The sequence below is a fragment of the Scyliorhinus torazame genome, chromosome 2 (assembly GCF_047496885.1).
Source record: "Scyliorhinus torazame isolate Kashiwa2021f chromosome 2, sScyTor2.1, whole genome shotgun sequence".
Lineage (NCBI taxonomy): Eukaryota > Metazoa > Chordata > Chondrichthyes > Carcharhiniformes > Scyliorhinidae > Scyliorhinus > Scyliorhinus torazame.
In genome coordinates, this window is record NC_092708.1 from 354,719,841 (window position 1) to 354,737,917 (window position 18,077).

At 47.6% G+C, this 18,077-nt stretch overlaps 1 protein-coding gene across 1 annotated transcript in view; it reads right to left on the minus strand.

The window, feature by feature from the left end:
- The window catches only part of LOC140407546 (uncharacterized), a 90,543-nt gene that overhangs the window by 39,872 nt on the left and 32,594 nt on the right, over positions 1 to 18,077 (minus strand). The window contains exons 2-4 of the mRNA XM_072494946.1: positions 15,107 to 15,192; positions 14,719 to 14,783; positions 12,973 to 13,058 (exon numbers count right to left, since the gene is read on the minus strand). Coding sequence (XP_072351047.1) covers positions 12,973 to 13,058; positions 14,719 to 14,783; positions 15,107 to 15,147 — 192 coding nt within the window. The 5' untranslated portion in view covers positions 15,148 to 15,192. The remainder of the gene's footprint in view (positions 1 to 12,972; positions 13,059 to 14,718; positions 14,784 to 15,106; positions 15,193 to 18,077) is intronic.

Below are 18,077 nucleotides of genomic sequence, written 5' to 3' on the forward strand. Positions count from 1 at the left end.
TGAAACCATCTTGAAGTTGATGGTTTATTTTTTTTTCTTGGGGGAAGGTGTCAAGCGAGAGTACCTTTAAGAACTGGATGTTTAAGCAATGTACCTTTAAGAAAACAGTGATGTCATAGAGTGGGTGGAGTTCAGCTCAGTTCAGCCATTTTGCAGTTTAGTTTTGCAGGTTTTTAGTTTCAGTTTAAAAAAGCAGTGGGTGTGTGTCTGTGTTTCCAGAGAGCTGCAAGTCTGAAACGCGCCTGGCTGGTTTTGCTGAGAGCAGTTTAAAAGTGCCTGGCTGTTTTGCTGGAGCTGAAGTCAACCAAGCTAGTATATCTCTGCCATTCTACAGAAAATATATATATCCTTTAACCTGATGTGATTTTGTTTAAAGGTGTCCATAATTGTAATTCCACACCCAGGGAAAAAGCCGCGTGCTCGGAAAAGCAACAAATACATTAAAGGGTGAGGTTGGTTGAACTCCATGATACATTTTGGGGTTCTGAAAACGCCTCGCCCAGAACAACATCTACCTGGGACCGCCCAAAAGTGCGCGAAACTGGCAAGGGATAAAAGGTGCTGTGCAGCTCACCAAACGCTCACCAGACCACCGAGGACAACAACAGTGATACCTTCGCCAGCGAAGGAGTGGACCATCCACGCCATCCACAGAGAGCCCAGAGCCGAGGACACTGACGACCAGCAACAGACATCCAGCACTGCCAGACGATGAATTCCAGATGAGGCCATATCTGCTCTGCACATGCCAGTCATCTGGAAGTTAAGTTGTTCTTTCTTGTGTGTTAGTTTAGAGTCCAACCTGTATGTGTAGTGATTTTATTTGATTTATTATTGTCACATGTATTGGTATGCAGTGAAAAGTATTGTTTCTTGCATGCTGTACAAACAGTGCATACCGTACATAGGGAAGGAAGGAAAGACTGCAGAATATAATGTTACAGTTATAGTAAGGTGTAGAGAAAAGATCAACTTAATACGAGGTCTAAATCTGTAAGTAATTGAATAAGAACATTGTTAGAGAGTTTAAAAGAGTTAGAATGAAGTTTTAGAAGCATAGAACGAGAGTAAAAGATAGAATTAGAGGATATGCTGGGCACAGCTTGCAAGAAGTCGCCTCGCTCCGGCGCCATCTTGGAAATCCTATTGACTAATGAGTGATTGGCTAATATTAACTCTGTGTGTGTGTGTTGAAGTATTATTGTATACAACTTGTGTGGCCATTTGTCCATCGTATACGGGTTGGAGACACACTGTGGTTCAGAAGGTACAACAAATCTGGCGACCCTGGTGTTATTCGCCTGGGAGTGACAATTATTGCTTCGAAAGAACCCACAGGACATATATTCTTAGAGATTCCGTCTGAGCCCGACTTAGGTAGGCAACTGACCCATGTAACGGCCAGGATTCCAAGTTCATCAAAGGGAATGTAAGGGTCTCTGTTCCTGAGGATTATTCACAGATCAAAAAAAACCACAGGTGTGAACTCCGTATTGAACAAATCACTGAATTTCGGAAGTGTGTACTAACTGCATGAGTACCTAACAAGGAAGGATAGTGTCAACCCAGCAGATTTTCACGCAGCTTCTGAGGGATTAGGGCCGGAACATAGCCACAAGCCGTACCCGCTGTCCAATCTACCCTTTAACACCTTGTTCCCTAACGACAATATGGCAGCTCGGACAACAGGCAGAGATATAGAGCCGCACAAGACAGGACCAGAGAGGTGTCCCATATGGGAGGGGGTAGTACGGAGATATATCAAAGGGAGAGGTTGGCACATGTGGCCAGACTGTATCAGGCACCGAGACAGGCCAGGGGCGGTAGGGCAAACTTGGTGGGAAGACGTGAGCGAAGTGCACGAGTAACATCCGCCAAACTTTAAGAAACCACTCCCGCACCGACGGCATAATTGAGGTGAAGAGCCATCAACGCACCCCCCACCCGGCAACTGCAAGGTCGACGACTTAGCCAGGGCCGGTGCCCGTAGCGGACGTCTCTGGCAGCCACCCGGAGGTGAGCCAATGAATGCAGTTGACACCTCCCAGACTAACGTAGCCGACCTAGCACAGTCCAAATGCACAGACTATTCCCTAGGGCAGATTCTGAACGGCGATTCCGGCCCCCTACGATATATGGGAGGACGGGCTGACCGTATAGGACACATTCGTTTAAAGGACGGGAATGATGGGTCCCTACCCAGGACCGAAACCTGCTCACAAAGTAACCCCATGACAGATATAGACACCAGGGCATGGAGACCACTACGGACCACCATTATGTTGGTGGCTGGAACTAAAGAAGGATGTCACTCATTACATTGAGGACTGCCTCATTTGCGAGCAGAATATTCCTGAAGGTGACGCCAGGACGGGACATATAGGACCCATCCGTCCTGTGGAAGGTCTCTGGACGAATGCTCATGTGGATTACATCGGCACACACTCAACATGCAGAAATGGATTTAAGGATGTACTGTCATCATTGACACCTACACAAAACAGTTCCCACCCGTACTGCAACTGCCCCACAACCACTCACACTCCCCAGTCCCCCTATTGGACATGGAACCACGCCAGACGGTTGGTCAGAGTAGCCGAACGATTTGAGGACCAGGACACGGTAACCCTGAACCCAATGAACACAGCAACCGGCAGACACGGGTCTGGCGACCAGGGGAAGTGGATGAATCCATGGGTGAACCTCCCATCGGGGTATTAAAAGGGCTGGTTTAGCTCAGTGGGCTCGACAGCTGGTTTGTAATGCAGAACAAGGCCAGCAGCGCGGGTTCAATTCACGTACCAGCTTACCCGAACAGGCGGCGGAATGTGCTGACTAGGGGCTTTTCACAGTAACTTCATATTTGTGACAATAAAGGATTATTATTATATTACAAGAACAACTGCAGGGCGCAGTGTTCTGAGGTGTGTGGAGCACAAACATTCCGAGGTGTCCAGATTATGACAATTGGACGTCCCCAATAGGCATGGTACACAATTTCTGATGGAAACTGCCCCATCATCTGTGCTTCATGCACCCACGTTTTCTTTGTTTGTGCGTTGTTTCACCCTCGTCTCCCCATCCCTTCTTCTCCTTGCTGCATGTTATTTGCAATCCGAACTGTCCCTTGCCTCTCACGGATCAGACTCTGAGAGCACCTTCATCATCAGCACTCACGCTGAGCAGTCTTTCCGCCCATGGATAACAGACCACCAACCCATACTACATTGTGTGCCTGCCACACAAGTCCACGATTGACCCCCACTACTCAGAGCAATTGTTATATTCACTACCGTAAGTGCATACTGTTCCAGCTTAGCCAGGTACCATGGTCGGCACAGGCTTGGAAGGCCGAAGGGTCTGTTCCTGTGCTGTATTGCTATTTGTACGTGCTCCCTTCCCCCTGGTGTATTTCACTCGGGTCAACCCACGATTATATTAACTCCCTGACCATCTTTTCCCCCCAGCCCCCGATCAGAGTCCAATCTTCACCGTCGCTGTGCGTGGGGATCACTCCACCATTCACAGACTAGGGGTGGTCCCTCACCAACCACATACCTTCATCCTGCCATCAGTCCTTGGACACCCAACATATCGCCATTGAGTTCCTGGGGGTTCAAACCCACCGGTCTATTCAGACCTAGGAAGTAGCCCCTTCTTAGGGATACACCCTCTTCCTGTCATCAGTCCTTGGACACCCAACATATCGCCATTGCGTTCCTACTGGTTCAAACCCACCGGTCTATTCTGAGCTTGGAAGTAGCCCCTTCCTAGGGATACACCCTCGTCCTGTCATCAGTCCTTGGACACCAACATATCACCATTGCGTTCTTGGTGGTTCTAACCCACCGGTCTGTCCACACCTTGGAAGTAGCCCCTTCCTGGGAAACACCCTTGTCCTGTCATCAGTCTTTGGACACCCAACATATCGCCATTGTATTCCTGCAGGTTCAAACTCACCAGTCTGTTCACACCTAGGAAGGAGCCCCTTCCTAGGCTTACACCCTTGCCCTGTCATCAGTCCTTGGACACCCAACATATTGCCATTGCGTTCTTGCCTGTTCTGACCCACTGGTCTATTCAGGCCTGGGAAGTAGCCCCTTCCTAGGAATACACACTTGTCCTGTGCTTCAACAAACTCAGGTAGTGGAGTAACGGCTCCACTCCCTCCATACCCGGGGACACAAGGAACCATTCAAAACACTCAGGTAGTGGAGTAACAGCATTTCCCCGCCCTACCCAGGGACCCCACACATTCGTCGCCCGCCGCGAACCATACGCACCTCTCTCACCCCTAACCCTGCCTTCCCTCCGACTCCCACTATCTGGAATGGCTGCTTACAGTACCAAACACTTGGGCAGGTCTCAGACCCCACTGTTTGGTTGTGGGACCAAAATTGTATTCAGTGATTCAGCTTACAATTCATCCTCTTCTTCACTTTTCTACAGAGGTCATTTTGGACCGATCTCACATGCTATTTACGCTTAGCAGCCCTATGATGATTGCTGCTCTGAAGGGATAGGGCTGCCCTGCAATTCGGCCCCCACTCCTCAGGTCAGACCTCTGAGCTCCTGAGACGAAACCGTATACAGTTGCCTGCCCTGAAGTTCGGCTGGTTGAGCCAGACCTCAACCAGTATATGTTTGCATTCAGAAAGAGGTGGTTGAAGACTGGTTAGGGTTATAGAACATAGAACATAGAAAAGTACAGCACAGAACAGGCCCTTCGGCCCATTAGGGCATTGACCGCATCTGCCACCTGCGCCCAGGCATGGCGAACGGCGGTGCCTGGCGGCCTTCCTACCGGGTACAGGATCAGCCTTCTCTCCTCCACGGTGTCCATGCGGGTGTCCAGCTCAGCCTCCCTGAAACGTGGCGCTGCTCTCCTTCCAGCCATCCTGTTGACTAGGATGGTGTGTGGGGGGGGATGAGTCGTTAAAGAGTGGCTGCAGCGTGTGAGCCTCATGTGTGCCAATCCGGCGCTGTTTAGCATGGAACTGGTTGCGTTCCACCATCTGGTGCCGATGGTGCTAGCCCATTTAGAGTTGCTGAATCGGTGCACCTGTTGCGCCGTTTTGCCTGTCGTAAAACACCACCGTTTCCACGCCGGCGTCAGCACTTAGTCTCACAATCGGAGAACCAGCCCTCAATCGTTTTTAGCAGTGGGGAGCTGAACTCGCAGGTGAGACCAACTCTTCAGAGATCGGCATGCCATTTTCAAAGGGTGCCCTGATCTCTAAGTGTGATTGGGGGTCCACCACATTCCCCAACCACGAATAATGTGGAACACCACTGGGCACAGGTTTCCAGTCACAAAATCAGCTTTCAACCGTCACCCTCTGTCGTCTGCCACTGAGCAATTTTGGATCCAAATTTCAAAATAGCTGTGGATCCCATAGGCTCTTACCTTCTTGACTAGTCTCCTATGCCATATCTCGTCAAAAGCCTGACTGAAATCCATGTAGACTACTGCACTACCCTAATTTACACACCGAGGGCACGATCTTCCCAAAAGGGAACAAAGACCCCGAGCTAGCGAGTTTACCCGCATGATTCCTGGCACTCGCAATGCCGAGAAACACATTGCTATTTTTAAATGGCATCCCAAACTCCGAGACCCCAAAAGGATCCCAGACCTCCCCCTCCAGCCTGAACGCAACATGGGAGGGTCTCCTGCACCCCCCCCCCCCCAAGCCCGCTCACACTTAGAAAATGCCAGCTTGGCAGTGCCCTTGTCAGCTGGAAGTGCCATCTGGTCATCTTGGCCAGGCTGGCACCCAGGTGGCACCGCAGTAATAGGGCACCACCCTGCCCAAAGGGCATGCAGCTGGGGGCTTCCAATCCCCTTGGAGACCCCCACGAGTGCCATTCCATCCGGTCTCCGTTTGTGGGGACCAGTACCAAACAGCGCTCGCCCGTCGTCCCCGAGGCGAAGGGATCAAATCCCAAAGCCTCAGGTATCTCGGAAATCTGCATATTAGAGTAAGGCTTACTGCCTCGCTCTAATATGCAGATTTGCTCAAAAGTGATCCCACCCATTGTGGGCGGGATTCCCCTTTCAACATCGCGTGAGATTGCGTTGAATCTCGCAAGGCGTTGCGAGCTGGACAAATCCTGGGAGCGAGGTCTCTCGGCTTTCACCAGCCATGCTGCTTTTCCGGCACAGTGTGGCCAGAGGATCGCACCCCTAGTCACCTCCTGAAAAATTCAATCAAATATATAAGGCATGTTCTCCCTTTGACAAAGCCATACTGACTGTCCTTGATTAACCCTTGCCTGTCCAAGTGAAGGTTGGACCCCTCTTTGATTTCTATACCTACATCGATCTTCTCCATAGTGAACGCAGATCCAAAATACTAATTTAATACCGCACCTACATCTTCCGGATCCACACACTGATTGCCACTTTGGTCCCTAATGGGCCCTACTCTTTCCCTGGTGACCCTCTTGCCCTTAAAATACTTATAAAACACCGTGAGATTTTCCTTTATTTTGCCAGCCAGTATTTTCTCTTGCCCCTTCTTCACCCTTCCAATTTCTTTTTGAAGTACCCCCCTGCACTTGCTATACTCCTCTAGGGCTTCCACTGTTTTGAGTCGCTGCATTTGTCATAAACTTCACTTTTTTCCCTTATCCAATCCTGTATACTCCTTGACAGGATTTTCTGGACTTTTTGGTCCCACCCTTTATCTTTACAGGAATATGTTGGCCTTGTACTCTCTCTATTTCCTTTTTGAATGACGCGCACTGCCCGAATGTGGATTTTCCTACAAGTAGATGCTCCCAGTTCGCTTTGGCCAGATTCTGTTTTATCAGATTAAAATCAGCCTTCTCCCAATTCAGAACCTTTATTTCCGATCTATCTTTGTCCTTTTCCATAACTGCCTTAAATGTTAGCGAACTATTGTCACTATCACCAAAATGCTCCTCCACTGACTTCTACTATCTGCCGGGCTTCATTCCCTAAAAGTAGGTCAGTATCACCCCCTCTCTTGTAGGACTTTCTATGCGCTGGCTCAAAAGCTCTCCTGGAAGAACTTTAAGAATTCCACCCCTATAAGCCTTTCACACTTTGCCGATCCCAATTAATATTGGGGGAGGTGAAATCCTATTATTACACTATTAGTTTTACACTTCTATGAGATTTGCCTACATATCTGCTCTTCTATCTCTCCCTGTCACTTCCAGGTAGCGCATTCCAGACTCCCACCACCCTCTTCGTGAAAATATTGTCCCTCAAATGCCCTCTAAACCTCGTGCTCTTCACTTGATAACGATGCCCCCTCGTTATCGGCCCTTCGAATAAGGGGAATGTCATATGAGAGTACCTTTAAGAAATGGGTGTTTACTACTGCAGTGATGTCAGAGAGTGTTGGAGCTGAAGCCAGACAGAGCAGGTACACTATTGATCTCTCTGCCATGAAAAGACTATCTCTTGATCATTTGGTGAATTCATAATTATAAATGTTCTCAGTAGTGAATGTAAACCTAATGTGCTTCTGTTAAAAGGTGTTTCTTCTGTTTTCTGGATGTTGTTTGGGAACTTATTAAGGCTTACTTAGTGCTGTATTCTTTGGGGGTTGTATTTGAATTAATGGTTGCTAAGATGTTCACTGTATGTTTCAAAAAGGTTAACTTGAGTTCATAGAATAAACATTGTTTTGCTTTAAAAATTACTTCTCCATTTCTGCTGTACCACACCTGTAGAGTGGGCCGTGCGCTCCCCATACCACAATTTATTAAAAGTTGTGGGTCAGGTGAACTCCATGCTACACTTTGGGGTTCTCTAAACCCTGGCCCATAACAGGAACAACTGTTTCCTATTCATCCTGTCCATACCCCTCATAATCTTATACACTTCAATGAGGTTCCCCTCAGACTTCCCTGCTATAACAACACAAGTCTATCCAGCCTCTCTTCAGAGCTGAAATGCTCTATTCCAGGTAACATCCTGGTGAAACTCCTCTGCATCCTCTCCAATACCATCACATCCTTCCTATAGTGAGGTGACCAGAACAACACACAGTATTCCAGATAGTGGCCTCTTCAAAGTTTTGTACAGCTCCAACATAACCTCCCTGCTCTTACAATCTATGCCGGGAACAATAAAGGCAAGTGTCCCATATGCCTTCTTAACTACTGTATTAACCTGTCCTGCCGCCTTCAGGGATCTGTGGACAAGCACCCCATCCATTACTCTAAGCTGCCTAGAGTCCTGCCGTTCATTAAGTACTCCCTTGTCTTGTTACTCCTTCCAAAGTGCATCAGATCTCACTTTTCAGGGTTAAAATCCATCTGCCACTGATCTGCCCATCTGATCAGCCTGTCTAAATCTTCCTGCAATCTAAGACCTTCTTCCTCACTATGAACCACCTGTCAGTATTCGTGTCATCCACAAACTTATCCCCCTCCCACATTTTCATCTATATCGTTTAGAGAAAAGTCACAAACTATAGGGACCTAGCACTGATTTCTGTGGTATGCCACTGGATACTGGTCTCCACAAGTTTTGGATCCAACTTGTCAAGTTACCCTGGTTTCCATGTGCTTTTACCTTCTTTATGAGTCTCCCATGTGGGATCCTGTCAAAGGCTTTGCTGAAATCCATGTAAACTACATTGTCATTTTCGGAAATGGGAGGAGAAGGGGATTAAGACACTAAAAGATTTGTTTCTTAGGGGTCGGTTTGCAGGGCTGAAGGAGCTGGAAGCGAAGTATGGGCTGGAGCAGGGGGAAATGTTTAGATACATGCAGGTTCGAGATTTTGCCAGAAAGGAGATACAGAGCCGGCCTCCACATTGCTGGAGGAGATGCTGACGACAGGGGGACTGGAGAAGGGGGTAGTGTCAGCGGTTTAGGGAGCTATTTTGGAAGAAGAGAAGGCACCACTGGAAGGGATCAAAGCAAAATGGGAGGAAGAGTTGGGAGAAGATATGGAGGAGGGGTTCTGGTGTGAGGTGCCCTGGAGAGTGAATGCCTCCACCTTGTGCATGAGGTTGGGGCTGATACAGGTGAAGGTGGTATACAGAGCACACCTCACGAGGGCGAGGATGAGCCGATTCTTTGAAGGAGTAGAAGATGTGTGTGAACGTTGCTGGGGGGGCCCGCTAACCAAGTTCATATGTTTTGGTCCTGTCCAAAGCTAGAGGATTATTGGAAGGAGGTTTTTAGGGTAATTTCTAAAGTGGTGCACGTGAGACTGGACCCGGGCCCCCGGGTGGCCATATTGGGGTGTCGGACCAGCCAGGCTGGAAACGGATGCAGAGGCAGATGTTGTAGCCTTCGCCTCGTTGATCGCCCGAAGGCGGATCCTGATGGGATGGAGGGCAACCTCTCCACCCTGTGCCCTGGCGTGGCGAGGGGACTTGTTGGAATTCTTGACTCTTGAGAAGGTTAAGTTTGAACTGAGGGGTTCTACAATTCATGGGCATTGTTCATCGTGCACTTTCAAGAACTGGATAACATCGAACATTAGTTTGGGGGGGGGGGGGGGGGGGGGGGAGGGTTGGGGGGAGGGGGCCGATGTGTGTTGATGGTGACTATGGGTGATTCCTGATTCCTTTTTGTCATTTGTTTATGTGAACATGCGGGCTAATGTTTGGGGTTTGGTGGGAGGATGGGATCGTTGTTATTGATATGGGGATTGACATATTTGTTACTGATTATTGTTTGTTGTTGGGGGTGTAAATTTAGGAGAAAATGTGAAAAAGGAGGAGAATAAAAAATATATATTTTTTAAAACTACATTGTCTACACTACCGTCAAGTATACACCTGATCACCTCCTTGGAAAATTCAATCAAATTTGTGCGGTCTGACCTCCCTCTGACAATGCCATGCTGATTATCCCTGATCAAACTTTGCCTCTCCAAGTGGAGACCGATTCTCTCTTCCAGAAGTTTCTCCAATAATTTCCCTACCACAGATGTGCGTCTCATTGGTCTGTAATTCCCTGGTATATCTCTACTACCCTTCTTAAAAGGTGGAAGCACATTAGATGTCCTCCAATCCTCTGGCACCTCCCCTGTGGCCTGAGAGGAATTAAAAATTTGGGTCAGAGCACCTGTAATTTCCTTCCTTGCCTCCCATAGCAATCTGGGATACAACTCTTCTGGGCTTGGGGTTTGTCCACTTTTAAGCCCGCTTAAACCGCCACTACTTCCTCATTCTCTATGTCAAACTGTTCAAGAACCTCACAATCCCTCCCCCCGAATTCAGTACTTACATGCTCCTACTCCTGAGTGAAGACAGATGTAAAGTATTCGTTTAACACTCTACCAATGTCCTCTGGCTCCACGCAGATTGCCCCCTTTTTCCCTAATGGGCCCTCCATTTTCACTGGTCATCCTCTTCCCCTTCATATTCTTCGAGAATATCTTGGGGTTCTCCTTAATCTGACCCACCAGTGCTTTTTCATGCCCCCTCTGCGCTCTCCTAATTGCTTTCTCAAGTACCCCCCTACACATTCTATATTCCACTAAAGCTCTTCTGATTTGCTCCCTTGGAACCTGGTAAAAGCCTATCTTTTCTTTCTTATCCAGACGTGAATATTCCTAGACATCCAGGGTTCTCTGGGCTTGTTGCTCCTACATTTCATCTGAAAGGGAACATGTTGGTACTCTCCCCATTTCCATCCAGACTTCGAGGAGTGTCTAAGAATTCCAACATGCTGCTGGCCGGGGGGGGCACAGTTGCTTCACAGCTCCAGGGTCCCAGGTTCGATTCCCGGCTTGGGTCACTGTCTGTGTGGAGTCTGCACATCCTTCCCGTGTGTGCGTGGGTTTCCTCCGGGTGCTCCGGTTTCCTCCCACAATCCCAAGATGTGCGGGTTAGGTGGATTGGCCATTCTAAATTACCCTTAGTGTCCAAAAAGGTTGGGTTGGGTTACGGGATAAATGAGATAAGGTGGACGTGTGGGGCTTAAGTAGGGTGCTCTTTTCAAAGGCCGGTGCAGACTCAATAGGCTGAATGGCCTCCTTCTGCACTGTAAATTCTATGATTCTATGACACGCTGGAAGAGTTCAGGAGTAGACTGTTCCAACAGTATAGTCCCCACCCTGCAATACTGGTACCATTGTCCTACGAACTGTGAAGAGTTTGGTCCCTTTTATAAGGAAAGATACACTGGCATTGGAACAGTACAGAGAAGATTCTCTTGGTTGATCCTGGGTATGGAGGGATTTTCTTATGAGGAGAGGTTAAATAGATTGGACTTGTACTCATTGGAGTTGAAAGCAACCTTATTAAGACATATAAGATTCTCAGGGTGCTTGACAGGGTAGATGCTGACAGGATGTTTTCTCTTGTGGGAGAGTCTAAGGCCATAGGGCATAATCCCACAGTAAAGGGTCACCCACTTAAGACAGATGAGGAGGAATTTATTCTCTGAGGTGGTAGTGAACCTGTGGAATTCTTCACCGCAGGGAGCTACAGAGGCTGGGTTGTAAGTATGTTCAAGGCTGAACTTGACAGATTTTTAATCAGTAAGGGAATCAAGGGTTATGGGAATAGGTGGGAAAGTTGAGTTGAGGATTATAACAGATCAGCCATGATTACATTGAATTGCAGAGCAGACTTGGTAGCCCGAATGGCCTACTTCTGCGTCCACATCTTATGATCCTTTGGAACCGGAACCCACTTCTACCACACCAGACTTTGAGCCGCAGATTCATCTCTCTAATCTAATTCGCCCTATGCCAATTTGCATGTTGGTCAGTAATAATCTACAGATATGAAAGGTTTAAGCAGTGAAGGATTGTTGAGAGAAAGCAGAAAAGGGATTGAGTAGGCAAGTTTTTCAGCCAGTTTACAATGAGCATTGGAACTTGCTGTACCACTTCCTCAGCAAATTATCCTACTCTGCCCACCCTTGAACATGAAATACAGACCTTTAACCACCTACCAAGGTGCTAAACTTAATACCAGTGAAAATGCTCTAACCTGAGTTACCTTAATTTCAGGATAACTGTGGCATACAAAAGCTGTACTGAGTAGCACTCTTGAATAGAAAGATGAAACATGCCTAAACTTAAAGACCTGAGGTTGGATTCTCCCCCCCCCCCCCCGCCACATTTCTGTTTTACCCCGCCGACAGGATGCTCCATTACCCCAGCTAGTCAATGGGCTTCCCATTGTGGGGCTGCCCCACGGCATCGGGAAACCCCTGGGCTGCCGGCCAAACGGAGCATCCCGCAAGCAGAGAATCCAGACCCTGAATCATGAAGGGTTGTGGTGAATACCGCTGAAACAACGACACCAGCTTCTAAGGAACAATGGAATAATGCCCAGAGAATGTTGTCAATTACACAAATAGCATGTCAGAAATATTAATGAGCAAAACTTGGAAAAGAGATGGAGGTAGACATTCAGTCACAAATAAATATTCCCTTTAAAAAACTGTCCAGTTTTGATCCTCTCAAATTGTGGAGAATTTCAAGCATTGTAATGGATGCAGAGAGATCCACAAAATTGATTCTCAATTTAAAACACCTTAGTTACTCAGATAGAAAAAAAGCTGCATCTAATTTAGAGAGGTGTCGACTCAGGGGCGATTTGAGCGAGGTTTGTGACCAGATTTGGACAAATTATCTCAACTGATGCTCGAGGGATGGACCAGGGGTCCTGCTTACAAGTTAAACAAGAGCAGAACTAGATTGGATGTTGAGTGATTCTTCTTTTAAATTCAGGATTAATGTGATCTCCCAGACTAGCTTTTATTGATGGGTTCAGACAGGAATGTCCCAGTTTGCTCACCCCATAATTGGTCTCCGTTTTTAACTCTTTTGCTTATCTGATTACACAGCTCTGAATGAGTGGGGGAAGGGTGTATGTGTTGTGATGCATAATTGTGCGAGGAGGCTATGTTGCATAAATTTAAGGAAAGAAAAAGATGGTAGGGGATGCAAATTAATGATCAAAACAAACTCTTCAATTTTTATATGAACTATTTTACCTTTGAAGCCTTTGGACTTACCTGAGATTTATGAAGGGAATCAGTGAGAATACATGCTTTGGACTGGCTTGCATCCATTGTCCTCACTGTTATATCATCTGAATTTACTGTAACATTTAATAAATAAAATGTGCACATGAATGTTTTGCTATTCAACAATATATCTTGCAAAGATAAGAACATCATTGGTTGAATTTTACTCTAAAATTACCACCCATTTTCTGGTAGTTTGAAATAAACTGGTACTGTCATACCCTGCTACCTCAAAACAACCAAATCAAAACTACACCAGAATTATCTTCCATGAATTCACCAGACCTTTTTAAGGTCCACTAGGAGACTGCCCTGCCAAAGTTATGTGTGCATTGCTAACGCCTCTGATTTGTTTTTACTAACTTTCTCACCTATCTCAAGTTACTATTACAAATGTATTAATGGTGGTAGGATCACAAAAAGTAGCTCTGAAGTGGATACTGCCTTGAGAAGGCCAGTTAGTGGGCTGTAACAGAAGGTTTGTTTTGCTTCATCTACATTTATTTTGTTCTTTTGATGGGAAGTGGCCGTCGCTAACAACACTAGAATTTGTTGCCAATCCTGATTGCACTCAATGGCTTGTTTCGGCCATTTCAGAGGGCAGTTAAGAGCCAACAACGTTGCTATGGGTCTGGTGTCACATATGGGCCAAAGCAGCAAGGATAGCAGATTTCCTTCTCTAAAGGACCACCCCCCTCACCCCGCATCCCCAACAGAATTGAGCTGAAATGGCATCTAAGCGAAATTTGTGCAATGAATAGAACCCTGCACAATGGAAACGCCACATGTTTGTTGCACCTGCTTCTTTCCATGTTGAGAGAAAACAATGAAGTCCTCTCTCCTCACATAAAGAGTCTTTTACACTTTTCTGATGCGACAATGGATGGCAAACAGGGGAATGTTGCACATGTTGCCTGTGCCAGCCTGGAAGGATCCTAATTCAAGGTAATGGCCACCTATACAGCCACTGGCAGCTCTTTTCCCACATATCTGTAAGGCCCAGTTCTGGGAAGATGGAAACACCGCTCCTATCTTGTGTGGAGGTAAGAATAGTGTGCTTGGAAAAGACCGTGGGTGCATAAAATCTTCTACTGAGAGCCCTCTTCTTCCTTCTCCCCCTGCAGGCAGCTTGTGTTCCCAAATGCTGACTCTGTACCATCTGCCTCTCATGCTGCAGCCCAAGGAGGAATACTTTTATGGCACCCATGAGAGGTACTATCACCCCCGACAGATTTCTTTATCCAAAAGTCTTATCAAAACACCCAGCATTTCTACAAACTCAAATAGAACCAGCAGAAAGAAAGCAGTAGTGAACCAGCAAGATGTTGATGACCCCTTTAAATTGCATTGGTGCAGAGTCCTTCATGCTGCATGTTCAACTGAATGTGTTTAAGAGAGGGCATTAACAAGAGCAGCAAGGCCAAAAATGGCAGCACAAATCAGTGTTAGATGCTGACTAACATCCCAATCTGCCTGTTCTGCATGCTTCTGGCATACATGTGTTCATAACACCTAAAGGAACACCGTCATCAGATGGTGTTTAGCCCAGCCCACACCAGAAGTGAGCAGGAGCAATGTGGATACTATTTTGAAATAACACAGCACTATAATGCCAAACCCATAGCCAAATTTTGCAGCAAGAAATTTTAAAATGTATATTTTTTAATTGATGGCAAGCAGATCATGGAAATAGCTACCAACTAAATTGTAATTCAATGCCAATATTAGATTTACCTGACATTATGGAATTATTCTCTAACCACTGTGCAGTTTCTTCTTGGTCCTTGGAAACAAATGGGCTAATGTAACAATGTAAAGTAAAGCAGTTAAAAGTAATCCAGGTTTTGTGCAATGTTTAGATGCAGATATAGTACAAAACTATGGTTCATATTAACTCATTATGAAAGACCATATGCAAATAAAAATGAGGCTATGCCCAAGTATAAGTTTCAATATGAGTGCAATGCAGTGAGTTTTGTTTTAAAGGTTGCCTGTAACTGGTAGATATTTTCTTGTTTAATATCTGTCTATATGTGAAAAAATGATGGAAAGTGCAGAAGGTTTAAAATGGGTACAGATTCACTTTGCATTAACATAGGTGGAACATTTAAAGGTTTGTTACCAATATTGAGTTTGTCCTGGGTTCTTAGTTGCTAGTGCCATCTGAAAGTTTTTCGGTTGTTGTTTTCCACTTGACTCAAGATTCCTCTGCAAAAGTTTTAGAAATCATTAATACAAGATTATATTTTCAGAGTTTGCATGACAGTTTATTGATCACAAAGGTTCATAATATTCATTATCAATATAGAACATTGTCATGTGAGAGTACCTTCAAGAAATGGGTGTTTATAAATGGGTGTGTATATAAGTATCTGTAGTGAGAGTACCTTTAAAAAATGAGTGTTTATTACTGCAGTGATGTCAGAGAGTGGGTGGAGCTGGGCTGTCTTGTCAGCTTTTTACTTTCGTTTTAGGCGCTTTGCTGCAGGGTGTGTTTTAGTTTCATTTTCAGAGCTGGATAGCTGCACTCACAGCCAGAAGGTGTATGAATCTCTCTCTATAATCTAAAGACTGTAAATCGATCCTGGTGATTTAAAACTAATAACAGTAGTGACTTTAACCTGATGTGCTTCTGGTAAAAGGTGTTTTAAGTCTTATGGATGTTAAAAGGAAAGCTTAAAGGATTACTTAGTGTTGTATTATTTGGGGTTGTATTTGAATTAATGGTTGCTAAGATGTTCACTGTATATTTTAAAAAGGTTAACTTGAGTTCATAGAATAAACATTGTTTTGCTTTGAAAAATACTTTTCCATTTCTGCTCTGCCACACCTGTAGAGTGGGCCGTGTGCTCCCCATACCACAATCTATTAAAAGTTGTGGGTCAGGTGAACTCCATGATACACTTTGGGGTTCTCTAAACCCTGGCCCATAACACCAGTCACAGCAGGACATGGCTGGGTACTTCGGCGACAATGCCCAGGCGCTGGCCGACATGGCACAGATGCAGAGGGAGGTGGCCCAGTCCCAGAGGGAGATGGCATAGTCGTGACACAAACCCAGAAGGTGGTGGTACTGTCATGGCATAATGTGGCGCAATCCCAGACAGAGATGGTTCATTCCCTGTGCTCCATGGCCGCGAGGGTGCAGACTCTCGTCGAGACGAGAGCGGGCCTCCAGGACTGGCAGCCTCAGGCGGCGGGGGAGTCTCAGTGGATAGCTCCCCTCGCACACCCACCCCGAGGGAGGAGGAGGTGATGGGACCCGTGCCAGTCACTCCTGCAGGGGAGTTGCCGGAACACCGCAGCACCTTGGATTCCCGCCCTTCTGTCCCTGGTGCATCTGGTGTGCAGCGGACAGAACGGGGTGGCACCACGCCACCCGAGACACGAGAGCAGCAGCCAGGCTCATCCAGGCCCAGTCGCACCAGAAGACACCTGCCAACGGGGACCCAGGTCACAGGGCAGGAATCACAGGAGGCCACCTCCACTCCTGCTGTACCATCTGGGGAATGCAGCATTGGGGAACGTAATGGTAGGGCCTGTAAGGCCAGGAAGTTAAGACACTAGTTAAGCTGGCACGGGTGCAGAGCACACTTTAGTTAAAGGGGTTAGAGCACAAATCTCTTTATATTCGTTCACATTGCCACCGTTACAACCTGTCTCGGTGCTCTGTCAGATGGGTGTGAGTGGTGGGCTGGCCGGGGGGGTTGGGGCATGGGGGAAATGGGCGGACCTTGGGGGGGGGGGTGAATGGGCGGACCTTGTGGGTGGCCTGGGCTCCAAACCCACACAACCATCCCCACCACCGCAACCCCAGGGATCCGATGGGGCAGTCTGATGGAATGGCCAACTTGCATGCAGGGATCATCCAGGTGGACGATGGGAAGTGCTACCGTGGATAGGTATCACAATGTCAAACGATACGGAGCACCGGAGCTCATCGCAGACCGGATTGTCATCATCCTCCATCCCATGGACCAGCCCTGCTTTTACTGCCAACCCAGGGCCCGCACCCCGTAGTGTTGCACGTATGTATCATGAAAGGAGTTGCAGGCGGGGCTGGCCGAGGGAGGGGGGGGGGGGGGGAGTGAGTGGGGTTGGGATGCAGAGTCCGTGCCCCAGGTCAGTAACCCGCCGCCCCCAGTTGGTGAACCTACAGGCAATCAGAGTGTCCTGAGCGCGTCGGTCCTGGCGCACACCTATGCGGTCTCCCGTGTCTCCCAGGGCCCATGTCCCGCTCATCCTCACCCTCCCCGCATCCTCCTCGTCGGATGAAGCCTGTCGTTTCTCTTTCTCCTCCAACTCATCGCCCCTCTGCTGTGCGATGTTGCGGAGGACGTAGCAGGCCACCACAATACAAGACACCATCTCAGCACCATACTGGAGAGCCCCTCTAGAGCAGTCCAGGCACTTGATCCGCCTCTTCAGGAGGGCAAAGCCAATCAATCACGCTGCATGGGCTTTGTTGTAGCGGGTCTCGGTGGCGGTCGGTGGCCTCCGGATAAGTGTCATCAGCCACCACCGCAGTGGATAACCCCTGTCACTCAGGAGCCAACCCCCAGCCGGGTTGGGGGCGCGGGGGGTGTATCGAAAATGTCAGGAATCGTTGAATGTGCCAGGATGAAGGTGTCGTGTACACTGCCCAGATATCAGGTGCAAATGGCATGATGCGCAGCTGATGGTCACATATCAGCTGCACGTTCATCGAGTGGAACCCCTTTCCGATTGTGTAGAGAGGCCTGTCATCTGCAGGTGGTCGTAGGGGGACATGCATCCCATCGATCACTCCCTTGATCCAGGGCATCCCAGCAATGGCGAAAAACCCTGCTGCCCAGGTGTGATGAATGGTTACTGTACCCTTAACACCATGTAGGTGATGCCCCTTTAAGACTGGGTTTGGAACCCTGGGGGACTCTGCATCCGGCTCCGCCCACCAGGGAGCCGTATATAAGGTGACGCCCTGTAGGCGGCACTCAGTAAGCACACGTCTCTGTAGTTGGCTAGTTCTCTGCTTATTAAAGCCTTCATTTACCCCCACACTCTCGTGTCGTTATTGAGGGTACTACACCAGGCATCTGGTGGGCTTGATCTAC